Source organism: Rhinichthys klamathensis, unplaced genomic scaffold, assembly GCF_029890125.1.
Source record: "Rhinichthys klamathensis goyatoka isolate OS25496 unplaced genomic scaffold, OSU_Roscu_1.1 h1tg000176l_1, whole genome shotgun sequence".
NCBI lineage: Eukaryota > Metazoa > Chordata > Actinopteri > Cypriniformes > Leuciscidae > Rhinichthys > Rhinichthys klamathensis.
In genome coordinates, this window is record NW_026606705.1 from 1,357,501 (window position 1) to 1,382,600 (window position 25,100).

A 25,100-nucleotide genomic window follows, 5' to 3' on the forward strand; every position below is an offset into this window, starting at 1 on the left:
GCTGACGGCCGATGGACTCCAGACTGGTGTGTGTGTGTGTGTGTGTGGGCTGGCCACCCATGCGTGCGATCAGAGACAGCGTGGCCTCCTCACACTCCTGAAACCCCCCCAGCAGAAGCAGGAGATACTTCTTCTGATACACCAGAGCCTTCCGGAAGCTCTCGGCGCGCAGGTATTTCCCATACATCCTCTGTGGACACACACACACATCCAGATCAGCCATGGGGGCGTACACACACTGAGACACACACTGATACACACACTGATACACACACACTGAGACACACACACTGTTTCCAGGACTTTACAAGCACTACTTTTGTGTTTTTTTCCAAGGACTACAATCCGAGATCTCATTTATCAAACAATTTCTTTCTTTATTATCTTTTAAATTCTGAAAAGGTAAATAGATAAACAATCAACTAATAAAAAATGGTACAAATAAAGTGCAGTGACTGCGGTAACTTTAACCATTGAAAGGACACTATGATAAAGATATCGCTTTCTTTATTCAAAATGATTTTTTCTCCCATGAATATATGATTGACTTAAAGAGACAAAGCTGCATCATATACTTGGATATTTATATGAGCAATATCACACTCACAGCCATGCGAAACGCCTCTATATCAGACGAGCTGCAGCGTTAATTGTGTGTGAAAAGATTGTTTTATCAATAAAATTAAAAAACAATTCCCATATATTGACTTTCAATAACTCAAGCACTTTTCAAGAACTTCTTCATAAATTTGTCTGTCTTCAAGGGTTTTCCAGGACTTAAATGTCAAAAAGTCAAATTCGAGCACTTTGAGCAGCGCGTGACACGGTCAGACACGTGTGTGTGTGTGTGTGTGTGTGTGTGTGTGAGGAGCTGCACCTTGAGGGCCGTGTTGTCGGGGTCGGCCCCGGTCAGATCCCGCAGTGTGTCGGAGCGGATCTCGGCTCTCAGACGGGCCAGCTCTGCCTCGGCCTGACCGACGCACTTCTGCAGCCGGCTCCTCTCCTGAGCCCAGCACTCGCGCTCACTCGAGAACAGCACCAGCTCCTGCCGGCCCGAACCCTGCGAGAGCACACACAGGGTCATCACAGGGTCATTCCTGCGGCAGCTGGTTACAGAAGCAGAGGCTAACTCAATCAGCTGAGGACAACTCAATCAGCTGAGGACAACTCAATCAGCTGAGGACAACAGAGGCATTACTCAGAGCAACGCCGCTCCAGCTCTCCTAGAACATTCACTAGCAGAAAGATGGAAGGAAAAAATGGACAGAAAAAAAGAAAAAAAGAAAGAAAAAAAAGAAAAATGGCAGAAAAATAGACCAGAAAATTTAAATAAAATACAGAAAGCAAAAAATAGACCAAAAAAAGAAAAGACAGACAAAAAAAAGACAGAAAAAAAAGACAGAAAAAAATAGACAGAAAAAAAGAAAGAAAGAGAAAATTTGACAGAAAAAACAAACACATAAAAAAAAAAAAAAAAAAAAAGAAATGGCAGAAAAATAGACCAGAAAAAAATACAAACAGAAAAATTAAATAAAATACAGAAAGCAAAAAATAGACCAAAAAAAGAAAAAAATAGACAGAAAAAAGAAAAAAAAATTAGAAATAATAAAATAGAGAAAAAATGACAGAAAAAGACAAAATAGACAAAAGAAAGAAGGAAAGAAAGATAAATACAGACAGAAAAAAGAGAAAAAAAAATCCAGAAAAGAAAGCAAGAAAGACAGAACATGTATTATAACTCAATAGTAGACATGTTTCAGAACTACAGTGATTGAAGCTGCAGTACGACTGACTGACAGACTGAGATTGAGACTGAGATTGATTGACAGACTGAGATTGATTGACAGACTGAGATTGATTGACAGACTGAGATTGACAGACTGAGATTGACAGACTGAGATTGATTGACAGACTGAGATTGATTGACAGACTGAGATTGATTGATTGATTGATTGATTGATTGATTGATTGACAGGTAGACTCACGCTCTCCGCGACGGCCTTCTTCTGTCTGCTTCTCCGCAGCTCGTCCTCCAGGTTCAGTAACTGGTTTCGTAAGTCGTTCTTCTCTTCTGTCAGTCGACTGACGAATCCCGTGAGCTCTGCGTTCTGGCGGAGTAAACGCTCATTCAGCAGACTAGAGGATCCTCCAGCCAGCAGAGCGGGGCTCTACACACACACACACACACAGGAGAATGAATAATGCCTCCAATGCAGACCCGTAATAATGTCAAATCTTCGTCCGTCATAAAAAAAACAAATCGATCGGGTTCGAATTTCTGCGTTTTCCGCATCGTAGCGAAGCAGTTCGAGAGGTGTTCTGACCAATCAGAGCCACCGAATGACCAATGCGAAAGTTTCGGACTCAGTGTGGGAGAACCCGAAGCCATGAGCGCAGCACACACACACATGTGGAGCTCTTATATTTATAACATATAATACAGTTCAGCAACATCACATGACCAAGAGTGCTGAACACCCTCATGACTGAAAACGTCACACTGATTTCATATGACAGTGATTGATCAATAAACAAGTAATTCATATTAAGTCATTTACATTTTAGACGAAATATTGACTGTTTTTGTTCTATTTTAGCAGCGAAAATAGTTCCAATCCAAACAAAGATCACAGCAACTCTCACACTCGTGCTCATCACTGAATGATTCAGCGTTTTGAACGAATCGGTTGAGTTAAAGATTCACTGACTCATTCTTGATGAATCAGCCGTTTGAACGAATCGCTTGAGTCAAAGATTCACTGACTCATTCTTGATGAATCAGCTGTTTGAACGAATCGGTTGAGTCAAAGATTCACTGACTCATTCTTGATGAATCAGCCGTTTGAACGAATCGGTTGAGTCAAAGATTCACTGACTCATTCTTGATGAATCAGCCGTTTGATCGAATCATTTGAATGAACGACTCAATGACTCGCTTAAGGCCGCTTATCACCCGCATTTCTGCACTCACTATCGACACACCAATCAAATCCGTTTACAATTATTTTATTTTTTTAAATCAGACCAAACACATTTTTATGTTTATTCAGGAGGTATGTATATACAAAACGATAACTTCTGATAACAGTAGCCTATGGACATGGAGTTGGAGATCTGATCTTGCACAACATCTCCAATCTGATTGGCTGGCTTCCAGAACACAAATATGAATATTTATTTATAGCATAATCAGATATGTATTTACAAAAGCCACACAAGCTGACTGAGTGTAAATGTGCTCGCTCACCTCCGGGAGAGCAGAAGGGGCTGATGGGATATGCTGTAACAGTGACATCACATCCTGTACATTACTGTGAAGCCACGCTAGACTTTCACGGTCGGGCGCTTCTCCGGATAACCTGCACACACACACACACACACACACACACACACACACAGTTGCTAGGATGTTCAGAGTAGTTGTTAGTGCATTACTATGCTGTTGCTAAGGGGTTGCCTTGCTGTTGCTAGAATGTTCTGAGTGGTTGTAGTAAATTCATTTTTATTGAGTTGCTAAGGCATTGCTAGGGTGCTCTAAATAGTTTTAATAAAATTATATTGAGTTGCTAAGGCATTGCTAGGTTGCTCTAAATAGTTTTAATAAAATTATATTGAGTTGCTAAGGCTTTCCATGGGTGTTTGGAGTGGTTGAATTAATTTTATTGAGTTGCTAAGGCGTCGCTAGGGTGTTTGGAGTGGTAGTACATTTTTGAGTTGCTAAGGTGTTGATAGAGTGTTTTGAGTGGTTGTAGTACATTTTTGTTGAGTTGCTAAGGTGTTGCTAGGGTGTTTGAAGTGGTTGTATTTATTGAGTTGCTGAGGTGTTGCTAGGGTGTTTGGAGTGGTAGTACATTTTTGAGCTGCTAAGGTGTTGATAGAGTGTTTTGAATGGTTGTAGTACATTTTTGTTGAGTTGCTATGGTGTTGCTAGGGTGTTTGTATTTATTGAGTTGCTAAGGCGTTGCTAGGGTGTTTGGAGTGGTAGTACATTTTTGAGTTGCTGAGGTGTTGATAGAGTGTTTTGAGTGGTTGTAGTACATTTTTGTTGAGTTGCTAAGGTGTTGCTAGGGTGTTTGAAGTGGTTGTATTTATTGAGTTGCTGAGGTGTTGCTAGGGTGTTTGGAGTGGTAGTACATTTTTGAGCTGCTAAGGTGTTGATAGAGTGTTTTGAATGGTTGTAGTACATTTTTGTTGAGTTGCTATGGTGTTGCTAGGGTGTTTGTATTTATTGAGTTGCTAAGGCGTTGCTAGGGTGTTTGGAGTGGTAGTACATTTTTGAGTTGCTGAGGTGTTGATAGAGTGTTTTGAGTGGTTGTAGTACATTTTTGTTGAGTTGCTAAGGTGTTGCTAGGGTGTTTGAAGTGGTTGTATTTATTGAGTTGCTGAGGTGTTGCTAGGGTGTTTGGAGTGGTAGTACATTTTTGAGTTGCTAAGGTGTTGATAGAGTGTTTTGAGTGGTTGTAGTACATTTTTGTTGAGTTGCTATGGTGTTGCTAGGGTGTTTGTATTTATTGAGTTGCTAAGGCGTTGCTAGGGTGTTTGGAGTGGAAGTACATTTTTGAGTTGCTAAGGTGTTGATAGAGTGTTTTAAATGGTTGTAGTACATTTTTGTTGAGTTGCTATGGTGTTGCTAGGGTGTTTGTATTTATTGAGTTGCTAAGGCGTTGCTAGGGTGTTTGGAGTGGTAGTACATTTTTGAGTTGCTGAGGTGTTGATAGAGTATTTTGAGTGGTTGTAGTACATTTTTGTTGAGTTGCTAAGGTGTTGCTAGGGTGTTTGAAGTGGTTGTATTTATTGAGTTGCTGAGGTGTTGCTAGGGTGTTTGGAGTGGTAGTACATTTTTGAGTTGCTAAGGTGTTGATAGAGTGTTTTGAGTGGTTGTAGTACATTTTTGTTGAGTTGCTATGGTGTTGCTAGGGTGTTTGTATTTATTGAGTTGCTAAGGCGTTGCTAGGGTGTTTGGAGTGGTAGTACATTTTTGAGTTGCTGAGGTGTTGATAGAGTGTTTTGAGTGGTTGTAGTAAATTTTTGTTGAGTTGCTAAGGTATTGCTAGGGTGTTTAGAGTGGTTGTAATAAAATTGTATTGAGTTGCTAAGGCGTTTTTAGGGTGTTTGGAGTGGTAGTAATTTTTTGAATTGCTAAGGTGTTGCTAGGGTGTCTTTGATTGGTTGTAGTACATTTTTGTTGAGTTTATAAGGTATTGCTAGGGTGTTTAGAGCTGTTGTAATACAATTTTATTGAGTTGTTAAGGCATTTATAGGGTGTTTGGAGAGGTAGTACATTTTCTGAGTTGCTAAGGCGTTTCTAGGGTGTCTGATCACTTTTTAAAGTATCAATACTTTTGTGCCATCACTAACCCTAACTTTGAGCAGCAGATAGTTGATGCGTGGTGTCGTACCTGCCCGGGGTGTCGCTGGTCAAGCTGTTGATCCTGGCGGCGATGAGCTGCAGTCGGCTGAGGATGGGGTCCGTGTGCTTGGGCTCTGGGTTCTGACCAGTGTGTGTCGTAGCGTCTGTCGTCTTCTGCTGCAACACCCAGTCCCGGGTTCGATCCGCAGGCCGAGCGTCTCTTAGCTTCTCCTCCAGCTCTCTCACTCTCTCCTGCAGTCGGTGTCTCTCTCCCTCCAGCTCTCTCACTCTCTCCTGCAGTCGGTGTCTCTCTCCCTCGAGGCTCCTGACGGTGTCTCTCTCCGCGTTCAGCTCCGCCCGCAGCTCCTCCACCCGCCGCCCCAGTGCATTATGGTCCTGCTGAAGTGAAGACCTCTCCTCGTCCCACTGTCGTTTGCGCTGCACCACGTCCAGCTGGTGCTTCTCCAGCTCCTCCATCATCTGCACCACCTGCGCCTGCTTCTCCACCAGCTGCGCCTGCAGGAGAGACTCCACCGAGAGCACGCCCGCCTCCACCTGCGCACACCAACACCTCACATTCACTACTTGCTAGTGGTGGAACGCATCACAAAATTCACGGTTAAAAAGTTGAATATTCCTCAACTGCGATTTGTTTCACCCCTACTACTTGCGGTATTTATTTAGAGAAGTAAACATGTTTGGCGCCTCTGGTTACCTGGCTGCAGGAGGCCTCGGCCTGCACGAGTGTGTGTGTCCCAGAATCCTGTGTGTTTGACGCGGAGCTCGTGTGGACCCGCCGGAGCAGTTGTGCGTTGAGCTCCTTCTCTTTCTCTAGAGCACTGCTGATCTCTGCGGCCCGAGCTCTCTGAGCGTCTAACTGAACCTGCACACACACACAGACACACACACACACACACACACACACCTTCAGAGTTACTGGCGGAGCGAATGCAACCAGGAAAACGTTCCTAAGGGAACCATTAGTTCTCGGGGAACTGGCCACCTATAACTCCCCGGTGAGAGAGCCCCTAATGACCTGCCTCGACCCAAACACAAGCATTACGTGTGCTAGCGGACACACACCTGCAGCTCTGAGGAGACGCCGGCCTCCCGCTCCTGATCTCTGAGCCGAGCTGAAGTCTCTCTCTCTCTCTCCAGGGCGATCGACAGCTCGACCACACGCCCTCGCTGATCTTCCAGAGCCAGTTTCAGATCCTGCAGAGACCAATAACACATCAACACAAGCCATCGATGAGCACATCAACACAAGCCATAGAGACAGAGCGACACGTGTCATAATCTGAAAGCCACGCCCACTGGGGGTTCCAACCGTCTCCATTGACTTTTTATTGCGTGAAGCTGCCTCCATGTCATTTCTGACTTATAACAAAAAGCAAAACAATGTCTAAAAGCTGCTATGTGACGGGGTGTACAGCAAACAAGCTAAAAAACCCAGAACTAGTGTTAATAAGCTGTCGAATGGGTAAATTGTGGGATCCTGACACTCAGTATGCACTAAAAATACACTACGTGTGCCGTTAACATTTTATCACTGGCAAGTAAAATATCCAAATGTCAGTCGCCGATTACGTTCCCCTCCAGTAGGTGCAGTTCTCAGAGTTATATGACAACTGCCTGTATCCACTTTTGTGCCCTTAAACGCTCGCTTTTTTGGGGTCGACAGCTTATAAAAACTTAGTTCTGGGTTTTTTAGCTTGTTTGCTGTACACCCCATCACATAGCAGCTTTTAGACATTGTTTTGTTTCTTGTTATAAGTTAGAAATGACGACGAGGCAGCTTCACTCAATACAAACTCAATGGAGACGGTTGGATATCAATGAGCCCCTCCCTGTGATTGACAGATTGTTTACCTCCACCTCCTCTCTCTCGCTCTCCTGCTTCCGGTCAGACTTGCACTTCTCCTTCTCGTACGCCCACTGCATCTCTCTCGCTCTCTTCTGCTCGTGTGCCAGTGTGTCGCTCAGTGTGTCGACCTCAGCGGCCTTCAGCGAGACCTCCACCCTGCCAGAGCACACGGGTCACACACACACACACACACACACGCGCGCACAAACACACACACACACGCACAAACGCACAAACACACATATTCCTCATTTATATAAATATAAATAATGATGTATATACACTACCGTTCAAAAGTTTGGGGTCAGTGAGAATTTTATTTTTATTTTTTGGAGGAAAGAAATCAATACTTTTATTTATCAAGGAATAATTAATTTGATCGAAAGTGACAGTAAAGACATTTATAATGTTACAAAAGTCTTTTGAACTTTCTATTCATCAAAGAATCCTAAAAAAAAAAAAAAAAAAAAACTGTACAACTGACAGACCAACAACTGTTTCAACATTGATAATAATAATAAATGTTTCTTGAGCATCAAATCATCCTCATATTATACTGATTTGTGAAGGGTCATGTGACACTGAAGACCCTGACACTGGTGATGCTGAAAATTCAGCTTTGATCACAGGAATAAATTACACTTTACTATCTATTCACACAGAAAACAGCTGATTTACACTGGAGTAATATTTAATACTATAACTGATTTTTGTTGTATTTTTAATCAAATAAGCGCAGCCATGGTTAGCAGAAGATAATTATTTTAAAAGTATTTAAAATCGTACCAACCCCAAACTTTTGAACGGTAGTGTATATATATATATAAAAAAATGCAAACTACAAATAATAATATTATATGTGTGTGTGTGTGTGTGTGTGTGTGTGTTACCTGAGTGTGTCGAGCTCTTTTAGGTGTTTGTGTTGTGCTTTTAAAGCGCTCTCTAGCTCTAGTTTAGTCTGGCTCAGTTCAGTCTTGATCTCCTCCAGTGGATCGGACCCGACCGATGTCCCGACCAGCGCCGGTTCTGCCTCCCTCACGCTCGCCGCTCCTGATCAACACAGGAGAAAACCTCTATGAAGTGAAGCTGAAGCTAATCTTCATCACTGAACCATCCGAGAACCACTCACTGCACAGAGTCAGTGTGTGCCGTACCGGTAGTGTCCACATGGTGGCGCTGTGTGTGTGCAGACGTGAGTGTGTGCAGCTGATCTCTGAGCTGCTGGATCTCCGAGCGCAGGCTGCTTCTGTCCGCCGAGCTCAACACACACATGCCTTCGCTGTGCCGGGCGTCCTGCGCACAACACACACCGTCAGGTCAGCAGGTTAAACATCTCCTACTCTAGGCCATCTCAGAGGGGCTAAAACTGACTGATCTTCCTTAGCTTGAAATAAAGTGGTGTTATTTTTATGTACAGCACGTTGGCACCCATTGTGGTTTTTGAAAGTGCTCTAGAAATAAAGTTGCGTTGAGTTTATACCGGATCAACACCCATCTCAGTGTGAGTTAATTACAGCTGTTTGTTTGTTTGTTGATAAGTATTGGGACTATTTTCATGGCAAACAATCCATACAATTTAAAACACTACATCAAACATTTCAACTTGACACGACAGGAAATTGAAAATGCTAAACACAGCTGTAAATAAAGTGCAAAATGTTTTGTAATTATTGCAGTAAAACATTTAAACTAGTTAGGTACGAATCTAAAACAACAGACAAAATAACTAGTGTTATTTGAGTATCATTAATATACTGTTATAGTGTTTATGTATATTTTCAATTAGTTTAAAATTTTATATATATTTGTTTTTTATTTTGGTTAAAATGTTTGTAATTTTGTTAAGTTTTTAATGTGTATATATAGTTTTTATTAATTTTTATTTTAGTTTTAGTTGTTTTAGCCTTGGCAACAAGCCAAAAAAAAAAAAAAAATTCTCATAACATTTATTTTAAGATATAATATATATAAAATATAATTATAATATATATATAATACATTATATACATATATAAAATGTATTACATATAATAAATATAAATATAATTCTAATATATTATATAATTATCAATAACATTATATATATATATATATATATATAGTTTATATATTTTATGGTTTATATAGATATAAATATAAAATATAAGTATAATATAAATATAATTATAATATAAATATCAAATGTATTATTTACATATAATATATATTATAATACATCATCAATATATATTATATATATACAACGTTACAATATATTTATATATATATATATATATATATATATATTTAGCTCAAAACAAAAAAAAAGTTTTTTTATATTATATTTTAAGTAATTTTTTTAAAATAGTTTTAGTTTGTTAACCATAATAACCCTGTTATTAATATTAACTCTTGCTCTATCATATACAGTAACACACAACTTGAGTAAGTGATGAATGCAGTAAATCAGAGACCCTCAAAGAGACCCAACGCATGTCCATCCCACACACAGCCGCCCTGTGACGAGGAGTGGCGCTGGTGTATGCTAACGGCGGCGTATGCTAACCTGCTCCGCTAGCGCTCTCTCCAGCTGGTTGAGATGAACGACGGCGTCAGCGGTGTCCAGTCGCTCCAGCTGAGAGTATAAAACACTCTTCAGCGCGTCTCGCTCGTGAACAAACACCTGCTGAACGGCGGACAGCAGCTCCGCTCGCCAGTCGCCGTCGACCTGCACACACACACACACACACACTTCAACATCTGAACTAGTTCAAGAGCTCAAGCATGATGCTAAACAAAACATGGATCATTCTAAAATGCAGATGCACTAGGGTTGGGAATCGAAAATCAATTCCAGTTCTGGAATCGAGTACTTGAGGTCAGGAAGCCGATACTTGTTATTAAATAAAAATTTCGATTCTACCTATCGATTCCTTTGTGAGCATTTCAATATGATAAAGCATTCAAGCGCGAGACTCGCTGTTTTCAGGTGTGTGTGTCAGTATACGGGATCAGTGCAGCTCTTAAAGTGACAGAAGCCTAATATTCCTCTGCCGTCTCTATAATAACACTAATCACACGAAAATTCACTAGTCTTTGACTGAATAACTTTTATTACTATATTTGTAATGTATATTTCATTAATAAACTGCTGATATTTTACATTTGATTACAGTTTCTGTACCTGAAAATCTTTAAACACTGTTTGTTTCAATCGTATCTTTGTTCAGTTGTGTCTATTTGCTGCGATTGCTAATTTTTTATTTGTTCTTTTTTTAATTGCTGAGTGTTTATTGTCTTTAATAACGCTTGAAGTGTATATTAGTTCGGCTAGTTGTGTTTAAACCGCAGGCAAACGCTGCTTGTGTAAGTGTTCTTTAGCTGATGATTAGCTCATGATATTCAGACACAAATACATGTTTTACAACAAGACTAAATTCTTTTATAATATTGCACTATTTTGGAGTGGACCCTATTTTACATTTCACTACAGGTTGTATTCTGTATAACTGTGTATGTGACAAATAAATCTTGAAACTTGAAACTTGAATGATATCCATGTGTTTTTCTTACCTTGTTGAAATTAAAATTAGGAAATCGATAAGAATTGTTATAACACAACCGCGAGTGTGTGTGAAGTGCGCTGCTGCTCACCTGTGTGTGCGACTGCAGTCTGCTGATGAGGAGCTGCAGCGAGTCGACGGTGTGTGTGAGGGCGTCTCTCTCGCTGCTCCAGGCCTGCAGCGCAGCGGGGCGATCCGCTCCACACATCGGCAGCTCGGACAGCGACAGCACCTGCATGCCCTCCCGATGGACCTCGCGCAGCAGACTCTGAGACGACAGGGGTCAGGGGTCACACACACACACTGAACGGCTGTCACGGACTTTTAAATCTCTGCTTTTATGGTTTCCAAGGACTATAATCAGAGATCGCACTGTTTTGAAAACAATATCTTTATTTTTTAAAGGGATAGTTCACCCAAAAATGAAAATTAGCCCATGATTTACTCTCCCTATATTATATAGAGTTATATTAAACATGTCCTGGCTCTTCCAAGCTTTATAATGGCAGTGGATATTTTTACTCAAATGACAGATATTCGGAATCCAAAATACAACTTGCCACATATTTAAGAATATATATTAAATACAGAGTTTATAATGGCTATTATTGTTCAATAAATAATATTTTATATTATACAGGGTTCCCTTTCCAGGTCCAAAACCCTCAAATTCAAGAACTTAATCTGAGGACACGTTTCAAGTGAGATCAAGGTTACATCGTGTTGTAAGATACATTGATACAGTTTTGCGCGAGTGAACGGCAACGTACAACACAAAGTACCTCACGCGGGAAACACTTAACGTAACGGATAAATGCGCGTAACTAGCGTAAATCAATCAAGCTAGTGCGCATAGCCCACACAGTGCTGGCGGGATAACACGTTAGCGGGGCGGAGGGAATAATCTGGAATTTTTTCCTGAAAACTTCTTTCACAAAATAAATTCAAGCACTTTCAAGGAGATACAGGATCTGTGTGTGTTTATTTTCAAGGTCCTTAAAAAAAAAAAATTTTTTAGATTCACAAACTTTCAAGGATTTCGAGGACCCGTGGGAACCCTGATTATAACGTTAGCATACTTCATATCCAGGAGCGGTAGGATAGGGTGTTTATCAGACGGGCAGCAGTGTTAACATAGCGTGAGAAGATTATATTTGCTTTTTCGAAAAAATAAAACTCTTATTTAAATTTTCAAGGGTTTTCCAGGACTTCAATTTAAAAATAAGTCAAATTCAAGAACTTCAAGCACCCTGTACGAACCCTGTGAGGATCACGGGTCACGGTTCAGCTCGGTGTTATATTATATCCGGATCCGGGAAAGCTCACCTTGACCCGGTCTGGCAGGAGGTCCGGCTCCGGGTCCCGGCGCGCGCCCTCAGGTGTGCTCCTGTTCTCCTGCAGGTGAGGGTGATCCAAACCTGTGCGCTGGCTCCAGTCTGAACTGCTGTCTGTTACACACACACACACACACACACACATATTTAGGAAATTGATTATGACCAAATGAATGAAAGTTATACTTCTTTTCAGCAAAGACACATTAAACTGATCAGAAAGTGACAGTAAAGATGTTACAAAAGATTCTAACTCAAATAAATGCTGTTCTAATGCTTTCTAATCATCAATGAATCCTGAGAATTCAGTTTCCAACACTGATATAATAATCATAAATGTGTCTTGAGCATCAGATCCTCATATTAGAGTGATTTCTGAAGGATCATGTGACACTGAAGACTGGAGTAATGATGCTGAAAATTCAGCTTTGATCACAGGAATAAATTACACTTTACTGTATATTCACATAGAGAACAGCTGATTTACACTGGAGTCATATTTCACTGTTTTACTGTATTTTTTATCAATTAAACGAGACTCTTCCAGAAACATTAAATAATCTTTATAATTCCACACTTCTGATGAAGAGCACAGATGCACATCTCACCGCTGGCGTATCCGTCCTTAAGCGGAGAGGCGGCGGGGCGCTCGGACCTCACCGGGGGACCCTGCAAACACATCACCTGATATTACACACTATCCACAACAGAGGCACACATCTATCTTCATTTATAGGTGACGTTTAAAAACGGATTCTTTTCCCCCTTAAAAATGTATGTTTTATTGTGAATGATTCATCAGTGCATGTTATTTAAAATGAATAAAATCACTATTTTCATAATCCCTGATCAAGATGTAATAACATCCTCAATACGTTTTTTTTTTTATATTTTTTTTTCAGGAAAGCTATTCAGTGACCGTAAACTCGATAGTAAGTTAGAACAATAACTCTAGAGAGGAGCATTTTGATTAATATATGCATTATATTACATATTCATTATATTTTTACTTAACCTGCTCTTTATCATTTAATGTTTGTTTGAATAAGACTATCATGAAAACTAGTTTTTAATACAGACAACCTTTATACTGTATATTTATATTTCAACAACAAACAGGAGTAGAAACATAAATATACACTTAAAAAGGTGATAATGATAATTGAAATATTTAAGTACAATATTTTTAGTGTTGATTATATGTTTCTATTTGATTGGCTAATCTCAATTTCCGAAAATTGCCCCTTGTGACTGGTTGTGTGGCCGAGGCTCACATGTGAAGGTGTGTGTGTGACTGGTTGTGTGGCCGAGGCTCACATGTGAAGGTGTGTGTGTGACAGGTTGTGTTGTGACTGGTTGTGTTGTGACTGGTTGTGTGGCCCAGGCTCACATGTGAAGGTGTGTGTGTGACTGGTTGTGTTGTGACTGGTTGTGTGGCCCTGGCTCACATGTGAAGGTGTGTGTGTGACCTCGGCGGCCGTGAGCTTGTCGATGGCGTCTCTCAGCGCTCGGCTCTCGAGCTCCAGCTGCCGGTTCTCCCTCTTCAAGCTCTCGCTCTCGGAGATGTGCCGGGCCTCCATGTCCATGATCTCGGCTGCGTGGAGCTCCCGCATCTGCCCGATCTTCTCCGAGAAGCCCGAGATCAGCTCCTGCACGTCCTCGGCTCTGCTCGGGTCGCTCTGCGTGCTCGCGTTCACACGCGACTGAGGCGAGCTCTCGGATTGGTCCGTGGAGGTTCGGTGGGGAAGGGAGGGCGTGTCTTTACTTGCGTCAGCACTTTTGTTTATCCCATGATGCTCTCTGTTGTCTCCGTTTTTCCCTGCTTTCGTTTTAGGCTGAGACTGCGGCTGTTGCGGAGGCTCCTCAGATCTGGTCAAAGCGATCTGCAGCTCGTGAACTTTGACCCTCAGCTCAGCAATGGACACGTCTCTGACCTGAGAGAGACACGAAGAGCGCGACTTATCACCATATATCTGTTATTTCTATGATCGATCTGGAGTAAAGTTCAGGTTTCAGCCTTTAGTTCTGTGTAAAAGAACATCTGGCATCATTTTGTCAAATTAAAATGAATAAATAATTTTAAAATAAAAAATCTAAATAAAACACTAGCTAAATCATTAAATCATACAAATGTAAAATTAGAATTAAATAAAATTAACTTTTTTAAATTATAAAATGATAAGAATGTACAATTAAAATAAGAAGAAAAAAAAATCAAAAAAATCAAATAAAATGTAAAATAAAATAAACAAAAATAAAAATAAAACACTAAAAATGTATTCAATCAAAAAAGTAACAATTTAAAAAGGGAATTAAAACATGAAAAAAATTAGTAAAATATTAAGAATGTGCAATTAAAATAAGTAAATGATTAAGAAATCTAAATAAAATACTTGCTAAAATTTATTAAATCATAAACGTATATTAAAATAAAATAAACAAAAATAGAAAATCAAAATAAAACACTTACTAAAAATGTATTAAATCATGAAAATGTCCTATTAAAATATTTTTTATAGAAATAAACTCCTAGTAAAAATTAATAAAACACTAAAATGTAAAATTAAAATAAATAAATCATTAAAAAAAAAAAAAAAATGTATGTCGATGAGAGATTTTCAAACTGTGATCTTACATTTTTAAGTATAAATTTAACTAAATTAAAAGACACTTCCAGAACCTGAACCTTTGGGGTTTTTTATCGTTGCTTTACATGTTAAATGGATTTTTTTGTGTGAAAGATCAGATTATCGTTTCACATTTTGATAATTTACAATATTTTTCCATTCGAGTACCTCGATCTCTTCCTGCAGTTTCAGACTGCGTTCCCTGAAGCTGCTCAGCTGCTCTTTAGTGGCGGCCGCTTGACCTTTGACCTCCTGCAGCTCCTGTAGTGTGTCCGCCGCTTGACCTTTGACCTCCTGCAGCTCCTGCAGCAGCTCATCTGTGGACCGATCTCCCTCTCGTGAGGCCTGCAGAGAAACCAATCAAAGGTTAAAGGTCAAAGAGCCTCGGTGACGTGCCATCAGGCAGTGTGCGGACCGAGAGAGTCTCACCCTGTGGAGCTGATCCTTGAGTAGAGCGATGCTCATTTCTCTCTCCTGCACAAAGAAAGAACAGGAATAATGAGCCACAAACTCAGGAATGAGCCGAGATCCGTCTGAAAACAGGGAAACCATGGGATACCTGGAGCAGCTCCTGCAGCCGAACGCTCTGCTCCCTGAAGCTGTGCAGCTCCTGTCGTGCGGCGGACGCTTGACCTCTGACCTCCTGCAGCTCCTGTCGTGCGGCGGACGCTTGACCTCTGACCTCCTGCAGCTCCTGTTGTGTGGCGGACGCTTGACCTCTGACCTCCTGCAGCTCCTGGAGAAGTTTCGCCGTCTTGGCGACGTCTTCGTCACGCGAGCCCGCTTGGACCTGCAGAAGAAGTGAAGGTTTAGCGCTGAGCCGATGTAATGTGCCCTGGCGTTTGTTTGCTACAGCTGTATTCACTGTAAGAAACAAGAGAAAAATATAAATAACTAAACCGAGTGTGTTTGACTCTACCTGGCTGAGAGCCGTCTGGAGCTGCGTGATCGTGCTCTCCTTCATCTGAGGAAGAAACAGCACACAGTTAACACCAAACAGCAGTGTTCAAACACACATTTCGTCTGTTTTAAAATGAAGCGAGTTTATTCTTAAAGGGATAGTTCACGCAAAAATTAAAATTAGCCCATGATTTACTCGCCCTCAAGCCATCCTAGGTGTATATGACATTCTTCTCTCAGACGAACACAATCAGAGTTATATTAAAAAAATGCACTTTTATGATGGACAGATGCACTTTTATGATGGATACAGTGGGTACTCAACCAGAATAATACTTTTACCGCCGCCGCTCCCGCGGCGGTAAAATTCTGGTGTGTATTTGTTGCCTTTTACCGCTAAGAGGCGCTACAATTACAGACTTTGAAAAGTGTCAGTTTATTCTCTCTATTGCATAATCTGCCGCAGAGCCGCTGCTCATTCAGAGCGATTGTAAGCTGGTAACAGATGATTTCAAGTGAAACTTGTAGTTAAACGAATTCATAATCACAATAGGCCTACTGAAATTAAATTGAATAAATAGTGAAAACATTTCAACATAAAACATTGCAACCGAAACATATTAGGCTATCAATGAGGGTTTGGAAGAGCATAATACACTGTTTAACAGCGTTCAGATGATAGCTCAGCGGTTAACGCAACAACTTGAGCCTCACTACACTTCAAACGATCTGAGATCGAATCTCGATGGAGCCAATTTGCTGTTGGCCGAATTCGTTTATGTTTTACCGTTCTTGATGCTTAAATAGGTAACTGTTTATTAGCGAGTTGAGTTCATTAACTGTTTACTTATGTAAAGTCAAGAGTTTTGTTTAAATTATCAATGGCAAATTACAACATAAATTTGCTACATTCCAGTAGAGCCGCTGCACGACAAAACTGATGAGAGAAGATTAGCTGATCGCGTCAGAAAATGAAAATAATGAAGCTTGTCTTTAATCTGCTAAATTATTGTTTTGTGAATCATTCACGAAATTGAGGTGATAGACAGTGATACCCGGCCATAGCAACGGAAGAAATTTTTCAAAACAGATCCATAAATTGAACAAATCAGAAAAGACTGATTTTGTTGACTTGGCTACACAAAATAACAGACTAACTAAATAGTATTGCTTTTAATATAAAAACAAATGAAAATGTAAAAGAACACTAAAATTAATTAAGTATGAAACCATCGCACATTTTTAAGGTTTAAATAAAGTGGGACAGTTTATTTGTTTAAAACAGCTGGTTGCATTGAGTTTAGAGTTTATTTCCTTTGCGATGCAAAATAAGAAACACAGAATCTTATTCTTGCAATATTTTAAATTTGTATTGCCAAAGAAATTGCAGCTTAATTAAACAATTAAAACAGTACAAAACGAACAAAACGACATAAATTAAGAACATGTGTTTTTCTTTGCCTCTCTCTTGCGCTGGATCTCTTTTTAGCAAAGTTTATTTTGTCTCCCTACAAAAAAAAAAAAAAAAAAAAAAAACAGTAACAAATTATTTTGCCTTTGTTGCTTCAAAGACACAGCATGCCTTGTTGTATTCACTTACAATAAAACGAGGTTGAATTAAAGAGCTCTTTATCTGCTTCGTTTCGTCAACAGTTAATGTTTAGATAATGCCAGATTGTTGACAATCATACACACTGCTTCAAACATTCTAAAACTTTATAAAAACAGTTGAAACAACTGGATTGAACACTTTAATTTAAATTTTGTGTGAAAAACTTTAAATACAAAAAATACACTATATTTATAATTAAATAAGATATAGGGCCTACATTTGGACACATCGAGAGATTTATCCTTAAAAGAATTTAGCCTTTGCCTGCTCATTGGGCTGGCTATCCACATCTCCATATGAAAGAGGAACATTAACACCTATTGTGCACGCACGATAAAGCCACTGTCCCTCCAAACCCCCACAGGCTCTCTGAATCCGAGACTGACTTAAAACAAGAAGTCGCAATTCACACTTAAACCGCTATTAGACATTAGCATTAGGCTATTAAAGTGTTGATAATGAAGGAATTAAATAATATGAGCTACATGTAGTGATATTTCTGTCATGAAACTTTATTACTAAATATTTAATTTCAATAATTCATTCAATTTCAATAAGTTTTTCTTTTTTATTCAAATAAATCTCGAACCACAGTGCTTCGTTGTGCTGCTGTTAAACTAAATAACATTTATAGAATAATTATGAACTTAAATGAAACAATAGCGCAACATTTCGACAAATAAATTATTTGATTTGTTTTTACATTTTAATTCAGGGCGATTTAGCCTATTTAATTAGAGCGAGATTTTCCCCTTGCCTTGTCCTTTCCTCATTTCTAAGCGCTCACATAGTTAAACATGTTTAAGTAGATCCTCGGCTTTCGGTTCAGTTTTGTGACGAGCAGTTCCCGGAGACAGAGACGACAGCAAAAATGTTGTTAGCCTAATATGAATAAAAGTTTACTAGTAGCCTATTAAGTTATTTTAGCTGTTATGAGAAAAATAAATCCAAGTGAACGCGCCGCCGCGTTTGTCGAACACTAATTCAACATGCCAGAATAAAACCCGACTTTAGAACAATAGCGACACTCGACGTGATGTGCCAAAACACTTAATTATAAACTTCAATATTTCATTCAAAATAATCTCAAAACGCTTTGTGACATTTTGAAAAGCCGTGCATAGGGCCTACATTAAGGCCACTGGAACCACGAACGTAGGCTACTGTAACTGAAACGCTGGTTTTGATTTTATTGTTTGTCGTTTAAACGTGCCTGTTGCATATCTTTATTTTATATATTTTATATGGTCTATTGGTGAAGTAGCCTAAGCCTATTAGCACTGATTACTGCGGAGGAAGGGGGTGGGGGGTTAAAATAATTCAGCAGAAGCAGGGATGTTTAGACCAGAAGGAAATCCCCGTCCCCCCTGGCAAATCGCACCTTGCTTAAATAAAAACTCAATGTAGGGAATCCAAAAAATAGGCTATATAGGCCTATGGGCTATATACATATAGAAATATATATATATATATATGTATATATATTTTTTTTTTTTACAGAACTGCTTTTGAAATTACGATTGGTATTAGATGTTAAGTCATTCTGTTGGATACTATTTGTTCCAGTGTAAAATGGAAATGCATGGCAATTTTATTTTATAATATAAGCAAAAACTAGGCCTACATGGTGCATAACAGAGTTTTAGAACTAGACAAATCTCTCTGCATTAATAATAGGATATAAAATGCATTAATAGGCTAATATAAAATTGGCAAAAGTCCATGTTTGTGCGGGATTTGAACCCGTGTCATCTAAATGATTGAATCGTAAGTTCTTCCACTCGGCCATGCATTTACTCACTGTGAAATGCCCAAACGTTTGTTTCTCCAGTGTGTTCGCTCACATGAGCGAGAAAACGTTTTATCGTTAGCATATTGTAGACCTTTTACTGTTTTAAAAGATGATATTTTATCTGTATGACCAAAAATTACGGAGTAGGATAGCTTCTATCCTAGAAAGTTCTTTTAGCTGTTATGAGAAAAAATAAATTCAAGTGAAAGCGCCGCCGTGTTTGTTGAACTCTATTTCAACATGCCAGAATAAAACCCGACTTTAGAATAATGCGTAGCGCCACTCGGCGTGATGTGCCAAAACACTTAATTATAAACTTCAATATTTCATTAAAAAAAAACATCTCAAAACGCTTTGTGACATTTTGAAAAGCCATGAATGTATTAAGGCCGCTGGAACCAGGATCGTAACTGAAACGCGCTGCATGTTATCTCTCAATACAGGAGCAGAAGCGCCGGTTCAGATTTTATTGTTTGTTGTTTAAACGTGCGTGTTGCATATTTTAAATATATATATATATATATATATTTGATATGGTCTATTGGTGAATTAGGCAAAGCATTGATTACTGGGGGGAAATCCCCCAGCATAGCACCTTGTTACACAATGTTTTTAAAAACGTAGCCTATGGAACCCCATGAAGTTTTTTTTTTTGTTGTTTTTTTTTAACAGAACTGCTTTTGAAATTACGATTGGAATTATTATACAGATTGATATAAATTCAGTCAATCTGTTGGATAATATTTGTTCCTTTGTGTAAAATGGAAATGCATGGAATTGTATTTTATAAATTGGCTACCCTGTTTGGACAGGATTTGAACCCGTGTCATCTAAATTATTGAAACCTAAGTTCTACCACTCGACCACAACTTTTCTCACTGAAAATTTCCCAGAAGTTCGGTATTTCAGCAGTCAGTGCGCGCACACGAGAGAAGCGCTCTTCAATCCTCTCATTCCTCAATAGTTTAGCGTCATTGCACCTAATTGCGAGAGAGGCCTATTTTAACTTTTGATTCATAAAATGTTCTGCTCTAAAAGTTTGTTATATTCTGTTTAAATGTAGCCTACTTTTACTTTACGTTTTGCTTTCGTTTAATTTAACTGAATCTGTTAGCCTATAGGTTAAACTATTTATATTTTTATTATTTTTTTGTTCTAATGGTTTGTTCTATTCTCTTTCGTTTGTTTATTTTAATTTTATTTTTTACATATTCAATCAGTCTCAACTATTTCATCTTACTGTTAATTGACATTAGCCCGTTTCAAAATGCGGCAATTGCGGCTGTTTTGCTAAATGCCCCTTTGCGCCACCTGGCGGTCATTTCGCGAAGGACTTTGAAATGCGACTAGTTTATTTTTAATAAACGAGTCGCGGCGGTAATAGGCATTCTGGTTGAGTACCTACTGTAGATGCACTTTTATGATGGATAGATGCACTTTTATGATGGATAGATGCACTTTTATGATGGATAGATGCACTTTTATGATGGATAGATGCACTTTTATGATGGATAGATGCACTTTTATGATGGACAGATGCACTTTTATGATGGACAGATGCACTTTTATGATGAATAGATGCACTTTTATGATGGATAGATGCACTTTTATGATGGATAGATGCACTTTTATGATGGATAGATGCACTTTTATGATGGATAGATGCACTTTTATGATGGACAGATGTACTTTTATGATGGACAGATGCACTTTTATGATGGATAGATGCACTTTTATGATGGATAGATGCACTTTTATGATGGACAGATGTACTTTTATGATGGATAGATGCACTTTTATGATGGATAGATGCACTTTTATGATGGACAGATGTACTTTTATGATGGATAGATGCACTTTTATGATGGATAGATGCACTTTTATGATGGACAGATGCACTTTTATGATGAACAGATGCACTTTTATGATGGACAGATGCACTTTTATGATGGACAGATGCACTTTTATGATGGATAGATGCACTTTTTATGATGGACAGATGCACTTTTATGATGGACAGATGCACTTTTATGATGGACAGATGCACTTTTATGATGGATAGATGCACTTTTATGATGGACAGATGCACTTTTATGATGGATAGATGCACTTTTATGATGGATAGATGCACTTTTATGATGGATAGATGCACTTTTATGATGGACAGATGCACTTTTATGATGGATAGATGCACTTTTATGATGGACAGATGCACTTTTATCATGGATAGATGCACTTTTAATGTCATATACACCTAAGATGTCTTGAGGGCGAGTAAATCATGGGGTAATTTTCATTTTTGGGTGAACTATCCCTTTGTAAACAGAAAAATAATCTTCCTCTCCCTTTGAATGAGGATTATTTTTCTGACTCCATTGGCCCCATTTTCTGACCCCTTTTTTAATTTCGATCAATCTTTTAGAAAACGAGCCCTAATATCATGAGATAATTACAGCAGGAGAATCATTTCTCGCAGGATTTGGCGTTTGTACCTCCATCTCCTCCTGAAGCTTGTGGCTCAGTTCCCTGTAGCAGGTCAGCTCCTCTTTAGTGGACGCGGCTTGACCTTTGACCTCCTGCAGCAGCTGTGACAGCAGCCGACTGTCCTCGCCCGACTCCTGTGTGTGACAGACTCTCATGAGGTGACGGCACACACTAGTGTTATTAGTAGAGCTGCACAATAATCGCAATAAAACCGAAATCGTGATATTCTCAGTAAAATCACAGGCTGAGATTTAATTCAGTAAATATTTGCGCTGCATGTTTCAGAGAGAAGAGCGGCACGGTGTTCATTTACACAAGCTGTTCTCAGTTGTTTTTTCAGAGTTTGAGTTGCTTATAACGAAACATGCGCCAAACATCTCAATCTTGTAATGAAAAAATAAAAAGGCTGTGGTCAACAAAAGATTTAAAATAAAAGCACTATAGTTTAACATTTGAAAATTAAGAAATTAAGATGATATAAACAAAAAAGTAAGAAATAAATATTAATATTGTAATTTTACACTTAAATATATATTATTTATAAATATAAATATACTTTCCTACATTTGTTTATTTTACAGTGAAATATTACAATTCGTAATATTAATTATTTTAATATTTATTTAGTAATAATGGTAACACTTTACAATAATGTCTCATTTGTTAACATTAGCTAATGCATGAGCTACCAAGAACTAACTATGAGCAATATTTTTACTGCATTATTAATTAACCTTTGTTAATGTTAATAAAATGGTTCATGTTAGTTCACAGTGCTTTAACTAATGTTAACCAATACAACTCTCGATCTTAAAAATGACATCAACATTAAGATTAATAAAGGCTGTAGAAGTATTGTTCGTTGTTAATTCATGTTAACTAATGTAGTTAACTAATGCTAACAAATGAAACTATTGATAAGTGTTACAGTAATGATAATAATCATAACAACAATAATGAAAATAATAACAATTGTTATTTATGGTCATATTGATGTATAATCACAAATTTGAAAAGCGACTCGCATTTGCATTGAAGGAACACATTTCTCCAGTTCATGCTTTCCCTGAAAATCAAACGCATAACTTTATCATAGCGAGCGACTGTTTGAACTACATCTTAATATAGTGATGACGCACCTCATTAGCATAATAAAGTAAACTGTGGCATATTACACCCAAAACTCTTCATACAGTGACTGCCAGTAACATGTATACACATTTGAGACCAAAAATGATTCCTCCACTTTGAGCTGATGATGTTTTGCTGAAGTGTGTTTTCTGTAATTGCTAATGCTCTTTTTACACACACACTGAACAACATGAAGCATTGCTTGGTCACTGGTTGAGCTAAACTGGTATTATCTAATTGTGTAGTTAAATTTAACAGCTGACAGATATTCAACATAATTCATGTGTGAGAGTCTAACAGAAGGACGGACAAAACCAGTCAAATATCCACTGATCTGAGAACTCTGAGTTCTGCTCATATTTATCACCATTGTCTAAACTATAGCGAATAAACTGTGCTGATGTGTGAGATGTAGAAGGTGAGTGACGCACCTCAGCGATCAGCGGCCTGTGATAGGTCGGTTTGGTTCTCATCTGGTTCAGGATGTCCATCATCACGGCTAACCTCCTCTCGTACTCCATCACCTCGTCCTCGGAGCTGCTCAGCATGTGTTTCTGCAGCTCCTGGTCCTTCTGCATGAGGCTCAGCCCCTCCTCCAGCTCCCTCAGCCTCTCCGTCAGCAGGACCGGCCCGTGTGTCGCCGCTCCGGCGCCTTTCGGCTTTTCTCCAGCGGGGGCGTCGCCTCTCAGATCTTTGGTTTGCGTCTGTACGGCTCCTAGTTGAGCTTGACTGACCAGAACGGCGGCCACTTTCTCCCTGAGTTTGTCCTCTAGATCGGCGACTTTGACGTGAAGAGTGCCGGCGTCCGTTTGCGCTAGCTCCACGTTTAGCATGCAAGCGCGCAGCTCCGAGTCCTTGTCCTCCAGCGCCGCCTCCAGCTCCTCCACTCGCCGGCTCAAACCCCTCAGCCGTGACCCGGCGCTCTCCTCCAGCGCCTGCACCTGCGCCTGGACCACCACGAACGCCGCCGTCTTCTCCCTCAGCGCCGCCTCCAGCTCCACTAGTGTCTCCTCGCGCAGACGCTCGTATTTGCTACGGAGCGAGCCGTGTTCGGATTTCAGCGTGTCGAGCTCGGTCGCGACTTCATCCATCTTCTGCTTCATCTCGTGGCTCTCGTCTCTGGGCTCGTCCTTGCGCTCGATGTGCGACAGCTCCTGCTGGAGCGTCTCGATGACGGCGTTGAGCTGCTCCACCTCCTCCTCGCGGCTCCTCTTCAGTCGCTCCTGTTCGCTGCGCAAACGCTCCACCTGCGCCTCCAGATCAAGGAGAACCTCCTCTTTCTGCTCCAACGCCTGCACACACACACACACACACACATCAACTCGGCTCGGGGTTCATCTCAACGTCTCAAACCAAGCGTTCACGCACACATTCCAACCAAGTATTATTTTCTAAATGAGTTACTTCTGCTAAACGGTTAAAGTGGTGATTTTTACTGCCATGATCCGAAAGGAAAACCAAAAAGCAACATTAAAATGTAGTGATGCACCGAAATTATAATTTTTTTACCAAATCTCAGGAACCGAAATTAAAGTTTTGTAAGGTTTGTTAGTTCATGTTAATTATTGTAGATCTTAACAAATGGAATCGTATTGTAAAGTTTTACCAGTAAATTAAAACGGTTATAGTTTTCAGCCGAAAAATGTACTGAAGTTTTTCACAAATTCAGTTTTATTTTATCTCCGTTTTAATTTCTCTCTATTCCATTTTATTCCATTTTATGTTTTATTAGTCTATTTTAATGGTTAAATTAAATGTTAAAGCATGTCTAATTAAAACGTACAATTTAACAACTATTCATTAAAAGAAAAAAGAAAAAAACAATTAAATTAACTTTATATGGCCATATGAAATCTTTATTTTTTTTTTAGAATTTTCCCCCCAAATTCTATTTTTTAATTTTTTGATTTCCCCCCCGTATATCCCATGTTTTCCATACATTTTTTTCTAGATTAAATTTGAATGGTTTAATTACATTTTAATAATCAAAAATGTAATTAATAATATTTTACAATTTAATCATTTTTAATATAACATGGTCCTATGAAATGTTTTATTTTTCAGAAACTTTGTGTTTCCGGTTTTAACTTTTCTAGCCACAAAAATATTAACAATTTAATTAATATTTTCTAAATGTAAATTAAATGAAATTTGAACAATTCCTTTAATATTTTAGCAAAGTGCTGCACAATAGAGGTTTATTATTCAAACAAAAAAAATATATAATAAAATTTCAGTGCACCACTAATTAAACGCACCATCATAAAAGCTCATATTCCATTCATCTGAATAACTGGTTAATCGATCACATGACTCCAGGAGTCGTCGTATGAATTATTATGGTGTTCGACAGTGTAAATCACAACCCACTTTAATCACATGATGACATTCTGTCTGAAAACTCGGACAAAATTAAATAATACAGGGTTGGAACAACACAAGGGTGAGTAAATGATGACAA

General features: G+C 39.0%; 1 protein-coding gene across 1 annotated transcript in view; it reads right to left on the reverse strand.

The window, feature by feature from the left end:
- akap9 (A kinase (PRKA) anchor protein 9) overlaps nt 1-25,100 on the reverse strand; it is a 135,438-nt gene that overhangs the window by 3,313 nt on the left and 107,025 nt on the right. The window contains exons 28-48 of the mRNA XM_056260477.1: nt 23,071-23,931; nt 21,517-21,642; nt 15,640-15,684; nt 15,280-15,510; nt 15,150-15,194; nt 14,889-15,065; nt 13,542-14,027; nt 12,702-12,762; nt 12,086-12,207; nt 10,851-11,027; nt 9,763-9,924; nt 8,372-8,510; nt 8,108-8,267; nt 7,223-7,373; nt 6,434-6,565; nt 6,066-6,233; nt 5,400-5,905; nt 3,248-3,359; nt 1,986-2,168; nt 878-1,060; nt 1-190 (exon numbers count right to left, since the gene is read on the reverse strand). The exon at nt 1-190 is cut by the window's left edge and continues 55 nt beyond it. Coding sequence (XP_056116452.1) covers nt 1-190; nt 878-1,060; nt 1,986-2,168; nt 3,248-3,359; nt 5,400-5,905; nt 6,066-6,233; nt 6,434-6,565; nt 7,223-7,373; nt 8,108-8,267; nt 8,372-8,510; nt 9,763-9,924; nt 10,851-11,027; nt 12,086-12,207; nt 12,702-12,762; nt 13,542-14,027; nt 14,889-15,065; nt 15,150-15,194; nt 15,280-15,510; nt 15,640-15,684; nt 21,517-21,642; nt 23,071-23,931 — 4,417 coding nt within the window. The remainder of the gene's footprint in view (nt 191-877; nt 1,061-1,985; nt 2,169-3,247; nt 3,360-5,399; nt 5,906-6,065; nt 6,234-6,433; nt 6,566-7,222; nt 7,374-8,107; nt 8,268-8,371; nt 8,511-9,762; nt 9,925-10,850; nt 11,028-12,085; nt 12,208-12,701; nt 12,763-13,541; nt 14,028-14,888; nt 15,066-15,149; nt 15,195-15,279; nt 15,511-15,639; nt 15,685-21,516; nt 21,643-23,070; nt 23,932-25,100) is intronic.